Source organism: Chrysemys picta, chromosome 1 (genome assembly GCF_011386835.1).
Source record: "Chrysemys picta bellii isolate R12L10 chromosome 1, ASM1138683v2, whole genome shotgun sequence".
In the NCBI taxonomy this organism is placed as follows: Eukaryota; Metazoa; Chordata; order Testudines; family Emydidae; genus Chrysemys; species Chrysemys picta.
Genome location: NC_088791.1, coordinates 142,860,497 through 142,878,250, shown reverse-complemented (window position 1 = coordinate 142,878,250; position 17,754 = coordinate 142,860,497). Strand labels below are relative to the sequence as shown.

The 17,754-nt window shown below is 48.7% G+C and overlaps 1 protein-coding gene across 1 annotated transcript; it reads right to left on the bottom strand.

Annotated features, from left to right (window-relative positions):
• Positions 1 to 10,695: 10,695 nt before the first annotated feature.
• Positions 10,696 to 17,269, bottom strand: LOC135976485 (uncharacterized). The gene is made up of 2 exons (XM_065572282.1): positions 14,627 to 17,269; positions 10,696 to 14,302 (listed from the first exon to the last, which is right to left on the bottom strand). The coding sequence occupies exon 1, from the start codon at positions 16,651 to 16,653 to the stop codon at positions 15,592 to 15,594; it is 1,062 nt and encodes a 353-aa protein (XP_065428354.1). The 5' UTR covers positions 16,654 to 17,269; the 3' UTR covers positions 10,696 to 14,302; positions 14,627 to 15,591.
• Positions 17,270 to 17,754: the final 485 nt, after the last annotated feature.

Here is a 17,754-nt window from a genome sequence, read left to right as displayed (position 1 = left end):
TTCACAGCTGCATCACATTGTTGACTTATATTCAATTTATGATGCACTGTAATCCCCAGATCCTTGTCAGCAGCATTACCATGTAGCCAGTTATTCCCCATTTTGTATTTGTGCATTTGATTTTTCTTTCCTAAGTGAAGTATTTTGCACTTATCTTTATTGAATTTCATCTTGTCGAATTCAGACCAATTCTCCAATTTGTCAAGGCCACTTTGAATTCTAATCTTGTCCACCAAACTGCTTGCAACCTCTCCCAGGTTTGCTTGCATATTTTATAGGCAAGGATGAATTGTGGGACTGGCAGTTAGAAAACAGCATCTTTTTACTTGTAAACTCAGCACATGTGTTCCCATATCGCTGAGAGATGATAAACATGGAGCCCCAGAGTGCAATTAATAGAGAGACACTTTTCAAAGGAGAGGTGCACTTTATGCCTAATGTAAAGCACAGTCAGAATCAGAAAGAAGACTCTGACTACCAGTCCCTGGCCTTCTATCTCATTAATGTCAACTTTTTCAAAAGCTTGTGCATGTGCACACGGCCATTTGAGTGCCCACCTCTGGGTACAAGTTGGATTTGGGTTTCCATGGGGTTTTAAAGATTGGATTTGGTCATGGCCATGTGCTCTGAGTGTTCTGGGCCTCCTATGCTCCAGATGGGTGAAGTCAGGATGTGATTTTTGGGTGAGTCCTCAGTAAGGATTTTTCAGGCAAGCAGGGATGTTCAATAGCAGCACCAGATTCAGCCAGGTCAGAGATGTCACTAAGCCAGGAACTGCAGTTACTCAAGAACCATCTCTGCACTAGGTTCCTGCAGCCATTCTCCCAGCAACATATAATCCCCCTATGCCCCAACCAACACTCACTGATAGGGGATGAGCCGGAGAGAGAAAAAGAGAGTTTGATATGATCAGACTAGGAAAGATAAGTTAGTTAGATTTAGGAATTGGTTTTGGGAGAGCTGGGGGAGGGGACAGGAAGTTGGCAAGGACACAGGCACACATACAGGGTGCAGAAGAAGAGTGTATTGGGGTTTTCAGTATTGCCAACCCTAACGGTATGTCTGTCTACACTAGGAAATTAGGTCGAATTTATAGAAGTCGATCGTGTATGTCCCCACTAAAAGCAGTAGGTCAGCGGAGTGCGTCCTCAATACGGTGGCTAGTATCGACTCATGGAGGGTGCACTGTGGGTAGCTATCCCACAGTTCCCGCAGTCTCCGCCGCCCATTGGAATTCTGGGTTAAGCTCCTAATGCCTGATGGGGCAAAAACATTGTTGTGGGTGGTTTTGGATAGATGTCGTCAGTCGCCCCTCCCTCCGTGAAAACAATGGCAGAGAATCATTTTGTGCCTTTTTTCCATGCAGACGCCATACCACGGCAAGCATGGAGCCTGCTCAGCTCAGCTCACTGTCACCGCTGCTGTTGTGTCCTGGGTGCTGCTGGCAGCAGATGGTGCAGTAGGTCTGCAAACCATCATCATCCACTGCTCTTGCTGCAACTCTGCTCTCCTGCTGTTGTAAATGAGCTCAGTCTCAATGGAGTAAATGATGACTGAGCTCAATAGAGTAAATGAGCTCAGTCATCTACCACTTCCACTGCAAGTATGCTTTCCTGGTGCCATGAATCCACCTCGCAGGTCCTCTCATTGTTTGGTATAAATATCTATTCTTGTGGCATCTGTCGTCATCCACTGCTTCCGCTGCAACTCTGCTCTCTTGCTCTCCTGCAGACGCCATACCACGGCAAGCATGGAGCCTGCTCAGCTCACTGCTGCTGTTGTGAGCATTGTAAACACCTCGCACATTATCCTGCAGTATGTGCAGAACCTGCAAAAGAAGGCGAGGAGGCGATGACAGCTCCATCATGATAGTGATGAGGACACGGACACAGACTTCTCTCAAAGCACAGGCCCTGGCAATTTGGACATCATGGTGGTAATAGGGCAGGTTCATGCTGTGGAACGCCGATTCTGGGTCTGGGAAACAAGCACAGACTGATGGGACCGCATAATGTTGTGGGGCTGGGATGATTCCCAGTGACTGTGAAACTTTCATATGTGTAAGGGCACTTTCATGGAACTTTGTGACTTGCTTTCCCCTGCCCTGAAGCGCAAGAATATCAAGATGAGAGCAGCCCTCACAGTTGAGAAATGAGTGGTGATAAGCCCTCTGGAAGCTTGCAACGCCAGACAGCTCAGTCGGGAATCAATTTGGAGTGAGTAAATCTACTGTGGGGGCTGCTGTGATCCAAGTAGCCAATGCAATCACTGAGCTGCTGCTATCAAGGGTAGTTGACTCTGGGAAATGTGCAGGTCATAGTGGATGGCTTTGCTGCAATGGGATTCCCTAACTGTGGTGGGGCAATAGACAGAACACATATCCCTATCTTGGGACCATACCACGTTGGCAGCCAGGACATAAACGGCAAGGGGTATTTTTCAACGGTGCTGCAAGCACTGGTGGATCACAAGGGACGTTTCACTGACATCAATGTGGGATGGCTGGGAAAGGTACATGACATTCGCATCTTCAGGAACTCTGATCTGTTTGAATGGCTGCAGGAAGGGACTTACTTCCCAGACCAAAAAATAAACTGTTGGGGATGTTGAAATGCCTATAGTTATCCTTGGGGACCCAGCCTAACCCTTAATGCCCTGGCTCATGAAGCCATACACAGGCACCCTGGACAGTAGTAAGGAGCTGTTCAACTATAGACTGAGCAAGTGCAGAATGGTGGTAGAATGTGCATTTGGACGTTTAAAAGCACGCTGGTGCAGTTTATTGACTCAGTTAGACCTCAGCGAAACCATTATTCCAATTGTTATTGCTGCTTGCTGTGTGCTCCACAATACCTGTGGGACGTTGAGGCAAATCACCTGGCCACTGATTACGTGCAGCCAGACACCAGGGCGGTTAGAAGAGCGCAGCAGGGCATGCTGCGCATCAGAGAAGCTTTGAAAACCAGCTTCATGACTGGCCAGGCTCCGGTGTGACAGTTCTATTTGTTTCTCCTTGATGAAAACCCTCCCCCTTGGTTCACTTTACTTCCAGGTAAGCCAACCGCCCTCCCCCTTCAATCACCCCTTGCAGATGCAATAAAGTCATTATTGTTTCAAAATCATGCATTCTTTATTAATTCATCACACAAATAGGGGGATAACTGCCAAGGTAGCCTGGGAGAGGTTGGGGAGGAGGGAAGCACCGGGTGGGGTGGTGGTGAGGAGGGAAGGACAAGGCCCACTGCACTTCAAAACTTATTGAATGCCAGCCTTCTGTTGCTTGGGCAGTCCTCTGGGGTGGAGTGGTTGGGTGCCCGGAGGGCCCCCCTCCCCGCGTTCTTGGGAGTCTGGGTGAGGAGGCTATGGAACTTGGGGAGGAGGGCGGTTGGTTACACAGGGGCTGCAGCGGCGGTCTGTGTTCCTGCTGCCTTTCCTGCAGCTCCACCAGATGCCGGAGCATATCAGTTTGATCCCCCAGTAGCCTCAGCATTGCATCCTGCCTCCTCTCATCACGCTACTGCCACCTCTCATCTTGCTCCTTCCGCCTCTCATCTCGCTCGTTCCTCCTGTCCTCGTGTTCATTTTCTGCTTTCCTGGACTCTGACATTGTTTGCCTCCATGCATTCTGCTGAGCTTTTTCAGTGCGGGAGGACTGCATGAGCTCAGAGAACATTTAATCGCGAGTGCGTTTCTTTGGCCTTCTTATCTGCACTAGCCTCTGGGACGGAGATGATAGGGGGAGCGTTGAAACATTTGCAGCTGTGGGAGGAAAAAACGGGAGAGTAGTATTTAAAAAGACACATTTTAGAGAACAATGTACCCATTGTTTCTCTTTCATGGTGAACCAAGCTGTTAACATTACATAGCACATGTGCTTTTGGTACAAGGTTGCATTTTGCCTCTTATATTGAAGGCCTGCTGGTTTGGTGTGAGAGATCACACAGGCAGGGCCGGGCAACAGAATTCGGCTTGCAGGCAGCCACGGTAAGCCACAGTCTTTCGGTTTCTTCAACCTTCATAACATGTGGAAATGGTTTCAAACAGCAGCGCCCTCCTTTCCCATACCAAGCATCCGTTGGGTTGGCCATTTAAAAGGAGGGGCTGTACTGGCTGTGAATGCATCCCAAGTCTTCAGGGCAAATTAATCATTAAACACGCTTGCTTTTAAACCATGCATTATATTTACAAAGGTACACTCACCAGAGGTGCCTTCATGTTCCGTGAGCCCACCTTGGGAGGGTATTGGCTTCAGGGTGATAAACAGTTCCTGGCTGTCGGGGAGAATGGTTTCTCCGCTTGCGTGCTGTGCGCTATCCTCCTCCTCCTCCTCATCTTCCTCATCCCCAAAATCCCCATCCCTGTTGCATGAGGCTCCCCCCTTGCAAGTCTCCACGGACAGGGGTGGGGTAGTGGTAGGGCCCCCCCTAGAATTGCATGCAGCTCATCATAGAAGCGGCATGTCTGGGGCTCTGACCTGGAGTGGCCGTTTGCCTTTTTGATTTTTTGGTAGGCTTGCCTGAGCTCCTTAATTTTCACGCAGCAGTGCTGTGGGTCCCTGTTGTAGCCTCTGTCCATCATGCCCTTGGAGATTTTTTCAAATATTTTGGCATTTCGTCTTTTGGAACGGAGTTCTGATAGCATGGATTCGTCTTGCCAAACAACGATCAGATCCAGTACCTCCCATTCGGTCCATGCTCTAGCTCTTTTGCGATTCTGGGACTGCATGGTCACCTGTGCTGATGAGCTCGCTACGCTGGCCAAACAGGAAATGAAATTCAAAAATTCCCGGGGCTTTTGCTGTGTACTTGGCTAGTGCATCTGAGTTGAAAATGCTGTCCAGAGCGTTCACAATGGAGCACTCTGGGATAGCTCCCGGAGGCCAATACCATCGAAATGCGTCCACACGACCCCAAATTCGACCTGGTGATGTCAATTTCAGCACTAATCCCCTCATTGAGGAGGAGTACAGAAATCGATTTTAAGAGCCCTTTAAGTCGACAAAAATGGCTTCGCCGTGAGGACGGGTGTAGGGTTAAATCGATCTAATGCTGCTAAATTCGACCTAAACTCGTAGTGTAGACCAGGGCTAAGTACAAATCAGGAGTCAGGCCCAAAAAATTCATGAGATTTAAAAAAAATACATTATAACTCTTTTTATTTGATTTCTCTTTTTTGAGCCTTAGGGGGTTAAATTTTCAAGATTTTCTTCACAACTATGAGAGCTAGAAACTCAAAGAAAGAAAGAAAGTTTCACATAATCTCATGACTCCGGGAGCTGAGGCTTTAAGAAAACCCTGATTTTGGTGAGACTCACAATAAAATCATGAGAGCTGGCAATGCAAGTTTTCAGATACTGGGTTGAAAAGCAACCATGCTGGGCTTGCGACTTGATTCAGCTCAGAGAAAGGAAGAGGCATTTGGACAAGTGAGCCTTAGAATCAGAAGTGGAGACACCTGATCTGTGAGTCACGGAGTTACCCAGAGGAACAAGCTCACCTCTGAACTATCCAGCTTCTCTGTGATAAGATGGAGAGGCCTACTCACAGGAGCGAGGCCCTCTTTGTGGCACTCGGAGTCACCATTGCATTAGGCTCTTTAGCCACTGGATTCTTTTAAGTACTCCGTTGATGATATATTTGGCATCAACCAAACAGTGGCCTCTATGTGACTTGAAGAATTCTTACTGCTATGTAGAGCAGTGTAACACAGTGTGTCAGCTACTGCATGGACAAGCCAACTCAGCTTGAAATGGTGCAGGAATTGTATGCCGTAGCACCATTTCTTTTGGTGCTTGGCATCCTGTGTGGGCATCCAGAAACAGAGAACATACCTACTGAACACATATGATGTTCCCATGGTACATGATCCCAAACTGGTCTTCGTAGCTATTGAGGAGAGATACTCTTGTTACTGCCACAGTTCATTTGTCTTGGAGCATTCTGGGCTGCCTGAACTCTTGGAGAGGGGACACATCGCTCCGGATGCATATTTGGGGCAATGTATAGTTGTGACAGTGCCCCAGGAGCAGAGGACGGACCAACGTGTGACTCTGAGACACAGTCTAGTTCCTGGTTTCCTCCTTGCTCCAAGGAAGAAGTAATGTGTGTGCCAATCCCACATCTGGTGCAGATTACTTTCTACTCCACCCTGGCTTGGCTCTGGACTTCCTGTGTGCAGCTTTGGATGTCACCAGCCATTGTAGTCTGGACAAGGAAGTTAATTAAACAGGAGCTAATTTTTCAAATATGTCACTGGGAATGTAAATTTATTTGGAATTTGATACCGTAGATAATGGGAAATAAATGGCAAGGTTTGGTTCCAAACACCACGGGTCCATGAGTGCTGCAACATCACAGGCATTGACGCTTTTACAATGAGAGCACAGGCAAGAGGGTGCGATTATGTGGTCTGAAGGTCTGACAGTAGAATATCAAAGGCGGTCTTTTACCGAGAATTTCAGACTGGAAGTTGTTTTTGGGACAAACCAAAGGACACTTTCAAAGCTTACCTCCAAATTTGCAATGTTGACCTCAACACCTGGGATCTCTTAGCTATGAGTGACAAAATCAGATAGCGGCAGCTCTGCCACCTCAGACTGAAAGGTTGTGAGAGCTTGAGGATTCCCGCAATCAAGGAGAGTCGTGCGAGATGTAAAGCTAAAAGCAGTTCACATTCATCTACAATTGTCATCCCCTGTCATACTTGCAGACAGGGCCGCAGGTCAGAAATTGTTTTTTGGTCTCATCTCAGGACCCACATAAGTGACTGTAGCTCCTCCATTGAACTCAATGGGAGACTCCATCATGTGCCTAAATACAGATGTAGGTGCCTAACTTTAGGCATCCAAGTCTGAAAATGAGACCGATACAGCACATATCCTGTGAATGATTTGATATCTTGTATTAATCATAACCTGTATAATAAAATCATTGCTCCTATCCTTCATTTTAGATCTTTGTATCATCTGTTTAGATTATAAACTCATTAGGGCAGGGCCCTTGTCTTCATATCTGTCTGTAAAGACTCTGGCACACATTTGGTGCTATATAGATTATAATGCATTATATACTTACTTGGCACTTTTCAACTAAAAACCTCAACATTTTTTACTGAGGTTGGTCTCTGTTATTATCCCCATTCTACAGATGGGAAAACTGGCACAGAGAGGTTAATCAACCCACTCAGGGTCACCCAATGAGTCAAGGGCAGAGCCAGTAGAGCTGTGTGGGAAACTTTTTTCTTGTCCTGTGAGACTCAATTTTCCCCCCGTTCTGCACTGGGACAAAACTGAAACCTTTCATACTTTTTTTGTGAAAAATGAGAGCAATCTAATCCCTTCCCAGAAGAGCCTAATGGTTAGGGTACTCATCTAGAATGTGGGAAACCCCAGTTCTAGTCCTAACTCTAGTCTGATTTGAAGCAAGGAGTTAAACCTAGGTTACCTGTGTAGAGACTCCCTTGCTCTCCTAAGTACACTGCCTCCAAACATGTGCTCTTTAGGCTGGCAGTTTCCAAGAAAGCAAGAGGTCTGTGAGGAGGCAGGAGGATGAGGGAGTGCATATTGGGCAGAGTGGGAGATGGGAAGGGGGATTTCAGGAAAGTGGTGGAAGAGCTCATGGTGAGAGCAGAGAGTGAGTTTGGGTCAGTTTTAGGCAGGAGGGGAATCAGGAGAGTTAGTTCCTTGGGGCGGGGGTTCAGGCAGAGGGTGGATTAGAAGTAAAAAAAAAAATTCCATTAATGTCTCCACATCCATTTAAATTGGATCTGGCTCCAGTGACTGCCTACTAACTTCCCCAGCAAATTCCCCTCGGGCCTGAGATGCGGGAGCTTGAAGGGAGATTGTTTCATTCTGTGAGCGCTAGAAGGGACTAAAATGAACCTGCAGCAGCCTCAACCTAGGAGACAGCGACTCCCAGACAGGGAAGTTGTGAGTGACAATCCCTTTGGGGGGTGGGAATATCTGGAGATACACTGCATTCTCAGAGAGATTATGTCACCCCCCCACTTCACCCCCCCCTGCACAACTCTTGTCATCCTGACGGATCTTTGGGGAACAAGAAAGGTGAAGCTGGCCCTTTAAGAGAAGAAAGGCTGCTTATTAGTGTGGACAGCACGATCCACTGCAGTATATGAGCTGGCTGGAGGGAGGGGGAAGTGGGACACAGAGGTAGGGATCATCCACAAATCACTGCATCATGAGAAGCAGCAGGATGACCATCTACAAGCAAAGAAAATAAAGTGCAAGTATATGCAAAATACAAGCATAACGCTTGTTCAAAAGGGCACTCTGAAGAGCTTATACTCTAAATAAACATGATATACGAGGTAGTATTATTATCCCTATTTACATACATGAAACTGAGGGATAAAGTGACTTGCCTGAAGGCATACAGAAAATGAAACCCAAAACTACAGTCTATTGCCTCAACCAACCACAACAGTATCTTCCCTCCTTCCACTTTCTCCTTCCACTCCTTCCACTACTACTGCTTATTAGACTCAAGTCATGGAATACTTGACATACCAACCTGACATCTGCTGGGAGAGCAATACAGCAATGCACAGACAATCCAGGAAGTTTTTGGAGAGTGTTGGGGACAACTTCCTGGTACAAGTGCTGGAGGAACCAACTAGGGGCTGTGCTCCTCTTGACCTGCTGCTTACAAATAGGGAAGAATTGGTAGGGGAAGTAGAAGTGGGTGGCAACCATAGGCACTGACTCCGTGGGTGCTCCAGGGCTGGAGCACCCATGGAAAAAAATTGGCCCCGCCCCGCCCCCTGCTCACCTCCCCTTCTGCCTCTGCCTCCTCCATGAGGGTGCTGCTGCGTCCTGCTTCTCCCCCCTCCCTCCCTGTGTTTGCACTGCGAAACAGCTGATTCATGGGGCAGGGAGGGAGGAGGAGGAGGGGGAACGTGGTGCGCTGGGGGAAGAGGCGGGGCCGGGGATTTGGGGAAGGGATCCAATAGGGGCAGGGAGGGGGAGGAGTGAAGGCAGGGACTTTGGGGATGGGGATGGAATGGGGATAGGGCCGGAGAAAGTTGGTGCCTATGGTGGCAACCTAGGCAGCAGTGACCATGAGATGGTTGAGTTCAGGATCCTGACAAAGGGAAGAAAGAAGAGTAGCAAAATACGGACCCTGGACTTCAGAAAAGCAGACATTGACTCCCTTAGGGAACTGATGGGCAGGATCCCCTGGGAAGCTAATATGAGGGGGCAAGGAGTCCAGGAGAGCTGGCTGTATTTTAAAGAAGCCTTACTGAGGGTGCAGGAACAAACCATCCCAAAGTGCAGAAAGAATAGCAAATATGGCAGGCGACCAGCTTGGCTTAACAGTGAAATCTTCGGTGAGCTTAAACTCAAAAAGGAAGCTTACAAGAAGTGGAAATTTGGACAGATGATAAGGAGGAGTATAAAAATATTGCTAGAGCATGCAGGGGTGTAATCAGGAAGGCCAAGGCACAATTGGAGTTGCAGCTAGCAAGGGATGTGAAGGGTAACAAGAAGGGTTTCTACAGATATGTTAGCAACAAGAAGGTGGTCAGGGAAAGTGTGGGACCCTTACTGAATGGGGGAGGCAACATAGTGACAGATGATGTGGAAAAAGCTGAAGTACTCAATGCTTTTTTTGCCTCAGTCTTCACAGACAAGGTCAGCTCCTAGACCACTGCACTGGGCCACACAGTATGGGGAGGAGATGAGCATCCCTCAGTAGTGAAAGGACAGGTTTAGTACTATTTAGAAAAGCTGGACGTGCACAAGTCCATGGGTCCAGATCTAATGCATCCAAGGGTGCTGAGGGAGTTGGCTGATGTGATTGCAGAGCCATTGGCCATTATCTTTGAAAATTCGTGGTGATTGGGGGAGGCCCCAGACGATTGGAAAAAGGCAAATATAGTGCCCATATTTTAAAAAGGGAAGAAAGAGAACTCAGGGAACTACAGACTGGTCAGCCCCTCTTCAATACTCGGCAAAATCATGGAGCAGGTACTCAAGGAATCCATTTTGAAGCACTTGGAGGAGAGGAAGGTGATCAGGAACAGTCAACATGGATTCACCAAGGGCAAGTTGTGTCTGACCAACCTGATTGCCTTCTATGATGAGATAACTGGCTCTATGGATATGGGGAAAGTGGCAGATGTGATATATCTTGACTTTAGCAAAGCTTTTGGTACGGTCTCCCACAGTATTCTTGCCAGCAAGTTAAAAAAGTATGGATGGGATGAATGGACTGTAAGGTGGATAGAAAGCTGGCTAGATTATCGGGCTCAACGGGTAGTGATCAACTGCTCGATGTCTAGTTGGCAGCCAGTATCAAGTGGAGTGCTCCAGGGGTTGGTCCTGGGGCTGGTTTTGTTCAACATCTTTATTAATGATCTGGATGATGGGATTAATTGCACCCTTAGCAAGTTCGCAGATGACACTAAGCTTGGAGGAGAGGTAGATACGCTAGAGCAGGGGTGGCCAACCTGTGGCTCCGGAGCCAGAAATTAATATGGAGCTCCTTGTATAGGCATCAACTCTGGGGATGGAGCTACAGGTGCCAACTTTCCAATGTGCCGTGTGTGTGTGTGTGCTCACTACTCAAACCCTGGCTCTGCCACAGGCCCTGCCCCCACTCCACATCTTCCCATCCCCTCCCCCGAGTTTGCCATGCCCTCGTTGCCCGCCCCCCCAGAGCCTTCTGCACACCACGAAGCAGCTGATTGGGAGGTATGGGGAGGGAGGGAGGAGGAGGCGTTGATTGGTGGAGCTGCCCATGGGTGGGAGGCGATAGGAGCCTGGGGGGTTGAGCGGGGAGCTGATGCGGGGCTACTAACATATTACTGTGACTCGTTGGCAATGTACATTGGTAAATTCTGGCTCCTTCTCAGGCTCAGGTTGGCCACCCCTGCGCTAGAGGGTAGGGATAGGGTCCAGAGTGACCTAGACAAATTGGAGGATTGGGCCAAAAGAAATCTGATGAGGTTCAACAAGGACAAGTGAAGAGTCCTGCACTCAGGAAGAAAGAATCCCATGCACCACTACAGGGTGGGGACCGACTGGCTAAGCAGCAGTTCTGCAGAAAAGGACCTGGGGATTACAGAGGATGAGAAGCTGGATATGAGTTAGCAGTGTGCCCTCGTTGCCAAGAAGGCCAACGGCATATTGGGCTGCATTAGTAGGAGCATTGTCAGCAGATCGAGGGAAGTGATTATTCCCCTCTATTCAACACTGATGAGGCCACACCTGGAGTATTGTGTCCAGTTTTGGTCCCCCCACTACAGAAGGGATGTGGACAAATTGGAGAGAGTCCAGCGGAGGGCAACGAAAATTATTAGGGGGCTGGGGAACATGACTTACGAGAAGAGGCTGTGGGAACTGGGGTTATTTAGTCTGCAGAAGAGAAAAGTGAGGGGGGATTTGATAGCAGCCTTCAACAACCTGAAGGGCTGTTCAAAAGAGGATGGAACTAGGCTGTTCTCAGTGGTGGCAGATGACAGAACAAGAAGCAATGGTCTCAAGTTGCAATGGGGGAGGTCTAGGCTGGATATTAGGAAACCCTATTTCACTAGGAGGGTGGTGAAGCACTGGAATGGGTTACCTAGGGAGGTGGTGGAATCTCCAACCTTAGAGTTTTTAAGGCCCGGCTTGACAAATCCTTGGCTGGGATGATTTAGTTGGTGTTGGTCTTGCTTTGAGCAGGGGATTGGACTGACTTGGATGACCTCCTGAGGTCTCTTTCAACCCTAATATTCTATGAATACTAGGCACCTATTAAGGGGTATTCTGTTAAAAACAGGACAGGTGGCACCGTGTTGCCAACTCTCATGATTTTGTCATGAGTTTCATGATAATTATTGTTTTCCTTAAAGCCCCAGCTCCTAGAGTCAAGTGGGTATGTGATGATTTCAGCCTTCATTCTTAAAGAAAAAGTAAGATTCTAGCCCTCGTGGCTGTGGAGAAAGCTTCAAAATGTGACCCTAGTACACCCTAAAGGCTCAAAAAATAGAAGGCAAATAAAAAGACCACCAAATCTATTATTTTTACATAATTGTATAATTTTTAAAGCCAATTTCATGATATTGGTGAGCCTGACTCATGATTTTTGAACATTTGGGATTGGCAATACCGAAGTGGGTATCAAGAGCAGCGTAGAAAACAATATGGGAAATATACACAATTATTACATCAAGAGAGTTCAGCTAGGAAGTATCCCCACATTACTACACCATGATTTGGGTCCTATCAAATTCATGGCCATGAAAAACACATAATGGACCATGATATCTAGTCTCCCCCATGAAACCTGGCTATTGTAGGGGGGTCACAGTGTGGCCACCCTTACTTCTGTTCTCCCTTCAGAGCTGGGTGGCGAGAAAGTGACGGCTGCTGGCTGAATGCCCAGCTCTGAAGGCAGTGTCACCACCAGCAGCAGCGCAGAAGTGAGGATGGCATTGTATGATATTGTCATGCTTACTTCTGCGCTGCTGCTGGTGGCGGCCTTCATAACTGGGCTCCTGGCCAGCAGCTGCCGCTCTCTGTCTGCCCAGCTCAGAAGGCATCACCACAGCCAGCAACAATGCAGAAATGAGGGTGACAATACCATGACCCCTCTACAATAGCCTTGTGATACCTTCCCCCCCAACCCCCGCAGCCTCCTTTTGGGTTGGGACCACCATGGTTAGAACACTGAAATTTCAGATGTAAATATCTGAAGCCATGAAATTTAAGATTTTAAAAACCCTATGACTATGAAATTTACCAAAATGGACCATGAATTTGGTAGGGCCCTAACCATGACAAACCAGCTAGAGAGTGTCTATCATTTACTACACATCAAGATACTGTCAGGGACTGTCTGTCAATTGCAGTGAGGCAAAAGACAAAGATAGATGAGCCCTATCAATTACTGAACTAATAAGGCTACTGAAGAGACATTTATCTTTTATTGGACCAACTTCTGTTGATGAGAAACTCTCTCACCAACCAAAGTTGGTTTAATAAAAGATATTATCTCCCCCAGGCCTGGTCTACACTACGAGTTTAGGTCGACTTTAGCAGCGTTAAATCAAATTAAGCCTGGACACGTTCACACGACGAAGCTCTTTCTTTCGACTTAAAGGGCCCTTTAAACCAGTTTCTTTACTCCACCTCCGACGAGGGGATTAGTGATAAAATTGGCCTTAGCGGGTCAGAATTGGGGTAGTGTGGACGGAATTCGACGTTATTGGCCTCCGGAAGCTATCCCACAGTGCTTCATTGTGACCGCTCTGGACAGCACTCTCAACTCAGATGCACTGACCAGGTAGACAGGAAAAGCTCCGTGAACGTTTGAATTTCATTTCCTGTTTGCCCAGCGTGGAGAGCACAGGTGACCACGCAGAGCTCATCAGCACAGGTAACCGTGATGGAGTCCCAGGATCGCAAAAGAGCTCCAGCATGGACCGAACGGGAGGTACGGGATCTGCTCGCCATATGGGGAGACGAATCAGTGCTAGCTGAACTCCGTAGCAGTAAAAGAAATGGCAAAATATTAGAAAAGGTCTCCAAGGCCATGAAGGACAGAGGCCATAACAGGGACGCACAGCAGTACTGCGTGAAAATTAAGGAGCTATGGCAAGCCTACCACAAAGCCAGAGAAGCAAACGGAAGGTCCGGGGCAGAGCCGCAAACTTGCCACTTCTACGCGGAGCTGCATGCCATTCTAGGGGGTGCAGCTACCACTACCCCAACCGTGTGCTATGACTCCCTCACTGGAGAAACACACAGGGAAGAGGGTTCGGGGTACGAGGAAGATGAGGATGGAGGTAATGTAGATAGCTCACAGCAGCAAGGAAGCGGAGAAACCGGTTTCCCCAACAGCCAGGATATATTTGTCACCCTGGACCAGTAACCCCCGAACTCACCCAAGACCCTGGGGCACACAGGGGACCTCTGGTGAGTGTACCTTTGTAAATATTACACATGGTTTAAAAGCAAGCGTGTTTAATGATTAATTTGCCCTGGCAATCGCGGCCAGTACAGCTACTGGAAAAGTCTGTTAACGTGTATGGGGATGGAGCGGAAGTCCTCCAGGGACATCTCCAGAAAGCTCTCCTTCATGTATTCCCAAAGCCTTTGCAAAAGGTTTCTGGGGAGGGCTGCCTTATCCCGTCCGCCATGGTAGGACACTTTACCACGCCAGGCCAGTAGCACGTAGTCTGGAATCATTGCATAACAAAGCATTGTAGTGTATGGTCCCGGTGTTTGCTGGCATGCAGACAACATCCATTCCTTATCGCTCTTTGTTATCCTCAGGAGAGTGATATCATTCACGATCACCTGGTTGAAATGGGAAGATTTTATTAAGGGGACATTCAGAGGTGCCCCTTCCTGCTCTGCTGAACAGAAAAGTTCCCCGCTGTTAGCCACGCGGTGGGGGGAGGGGTGAAGTGATCATCCCATAGAATTGGGTGTGTGGGGGTGGGGGGTTAGTTGGGTTTGTGCTGCATGTTAACCCAGAAACCGCAGCCCCTCCTTTTACATTGCAAACCCATTTTAAATGGCCAACCCAATTCATGCTTGATATGGGAAATGAGGGCGCTGCTGTTTGAAACCATTCCCACATGTTAAGAAGGTTAAAAAAGCCAAAAGACTGTGGCTTACCATGGCCTGCAAGCCGAAGTCTGTTGCCTGGCACTGCGTGAGTGATCTCTCACATGAAACCGGCAGGCCCTCACTATAAGAGGAAAAATGCGACCTTGTAACAAAAGCACATGTGCTGTGTAATGTGAACAGCAAAATTTAACGTGAAAGAGTGTACCCATTGTTCTCTAAAATGTGTCTTTTTTAACCACCTCTCCCTTCTCCTCCACCAGCTGCAAATGTTTCTCCTTCACAGAGGCTAGTGAACATTAGAAAGAGAAAACGGAGGACACGGGACAATATGTTCACGGAGCTCCAGATGTCCTCCCACGCTGATAGAGCACAGCAGAATGCGTGGAGGCAGTCAATGTCAGACTACAGAAAAGCACAATATGAACGAGAGGAAAGGTGGCGGGCTGAATCGCGGGATGAACAGAGCAAGTTGTGGGCTGAAGACGATAGGTGGCGTCAGCTTGCAGACAGAAGGCAAGAGTCGATGCTCCGGCTGCTGGAGCATCAAACTGATATGCTCTAGCGTATGGTTGAGCTGCAGGAAAGGCAGCAGGAGCAGAGACTGCTGCTACAGCCCCTGTTTAACCAACAGCTGTCCTTCCCAAGTTCCATAGCCTCCTCACCCAGATGCCCAAGAACACGGTGGGGGGGTCTCCGGCCACCCAGTCACTCCACCCCAGATGACTGCCAGAACTTCAGAAGGCTGGCCTTCAATAAGAGTTAAAGTTTTAAAATGCAGTGTGTCCTTTTCCTTCCCTCCTCCCCCACCCATCCCTGGCTACCTTGGCAATTATCCCCCTAGTTGTGTGATGAATTAATAAAGAATGCATGAATGTGAAGTAACAATGACTTTACTGCCTCTGCAAGCGGTGCTCGAAGTGGGGAGCCGAGGGTGGGGTAGTTGGTTTACAGGGAAGTAGAGTGAACCGGGTGGGGGGGGCAGAGGGTTCATCAAGGAGAAACAAACAGAAGTTTCACACCGTAGCCTGGCCAGTCACAAAACTCATTTTCAAAGCTTCTCTGATGCGCACCGCGCCCTGCTGTGCTCCTCTAACCGCCCTGGTGTCTGACTGCGTGTAATCAGCGGCCAGGCAATTTGCCTCAACCTCCCACCCCACCATAAATGTCTCGCCCTTACTCTTACAGATATTGTGGAGCGCACAGCAAGCAGCAATAACAATGGGGATATTCTTTTCGCTGAGGTCTGAGCGAGTCAGTAAGCTGCACCAGCGCGCTTTTAAACGTCCAAATGCACATTCCACCACCATTTGGCACTTGCTCAGCCTGTAGTTGAACATGTCCTGACTCCTGTCCAGGCTGCCTGTGTACGGCTTCATGAGCCATGGCATTAAGGGGTAGGCTGGGTCCCCAAGGATCACGATAGGCATTTCAACATCCCCAACGGTTACTTTCTGGTCCGGGAAGAAAGTCCCTTCCTCCAGCTTTTGAAACAGAGCAGAGTGCCTGAAGACGCGAGCATCATGTACCTTTCCCGGCCATCCCGCGTTGATGTTGGTGAAACGTCCCTTGTGATCCACCAGGGCTTGCAGCAGCATTGAAAAGTACCCCTGGTGGTTTATGTACTCGGTGGCTTGGTGCTCCGGTGCCAAGATAGGGATATGGGTTCTGTCTATGGCCCCACCACAGTTTGGGAATCCCATTGCAGCAAAGCCATCCACTATAGCCTGCACGTTTCCCAGAGTCACTACCCTTGATAACAGCAGGTCTTTGATTGCCCTGGCAACTTGGATCACAGCAGCCCCCACAGTAGATTTGCCCACTCCAAATTGATTCCCGACTGACCGGTAGCTGTCTGGCGTTGCAAGCTTCCACAGGGCTATCGCCACTCGCTTCTCAACTGTGATGGCTGCTCTCATCCTGGTATGTGCCCTTACGCATGCGAAAGTTTCACAGCCACTGGGAATCGTCCCACACCTGCAGCACGATGCGGTCCCACCAGTCTGTGCTTGTTTCCCGTGCCCAGAATCGGCGTTCCACGGCATGAACCTGCCACAGTAACACCATGATTTCCACATTGCTGGGGCCTGTGCCTTGTGAGAGGTCTATGTCCATGTCAATGTCAATTTTCTCATCACTCTCGTCGCCGCACTGCAATCGCCTCCTCAGCTGGTCCGGGTTTCGCTTTGGCATGTCCTGGCTCTGCATATACTCCAGGACAATGCGCGTGGTGTTCATAGTGCTCATAATTGCCGCGGTGATCTGAGCGGGCTCCATGATCCCAGTGCTAGCTATGGCGCCTGGTCTGAAAAAAGGCGCGAAACTAGTATCTGACGGACCAGGGGAAGGAGGGAGGGAGGGAGGGAGGACCGAGTGACGACATGGCGTACAGGTACAGGGAATTAAAATCAAGAAAGGTGGCTGTGCATCAGGGAGAAACACAGACAACTGTCACACAGAATGGCCCCCCCAAAGATTAAACTCAAAACCCTGGGTTTAGCAGGCCGTTGATTTCACAGAGGGAGGGGAAGCAAATGAATACAGAACAAATCTATTTTTTACATCTTAAGCTGGCAGCCGACGGTGCAGCATGACTGATAGCCACTGCAGTACGACGACGACGGATACCAGTCGTAATATACCATCTTCTACCAAAAGGCAAGGGGCTGCTGCTGTGTAGCAATGCAGCCCCACGTCTGCCAGCCCCACGTCTGCCAGCACCCAGATCGTCCTCGGCCTCTTCTGGGTGCTTAGCAGAAAATACTGGGTGATTGGCAGAAAATAGCATACTACGACTGATACCCATCATTATCAAGACAGTTGCATGTCTGCCCAGGTGCTCATGATTGACAGCCACTGCAGTACGATGACGACGGATACCAATCGTAATATACCATCTTCTACCAAAAGGCAAGGGGCTGGTGCAATGCAGCCCTACAGCTGCCAGCCCCATGGCTACCAGTCATGCTGCACCGTCTACTGCCAAAAGGCAGTTAGCTGCTACTGCTGTGTAGCAATGCAGTACCACGTCTGCCGGCACCCAGATGACATATGGTGACGGTGAGCTGATCTGAGCGGGCTCCATGCTTGCCGTGGTATGTTGTCTGCACAGGTAACCCAGGTAAAAAGGCGCGAATCTATTGTCTGCCGGTGATCTGACGGAGGGGGAGGGGCCTGAT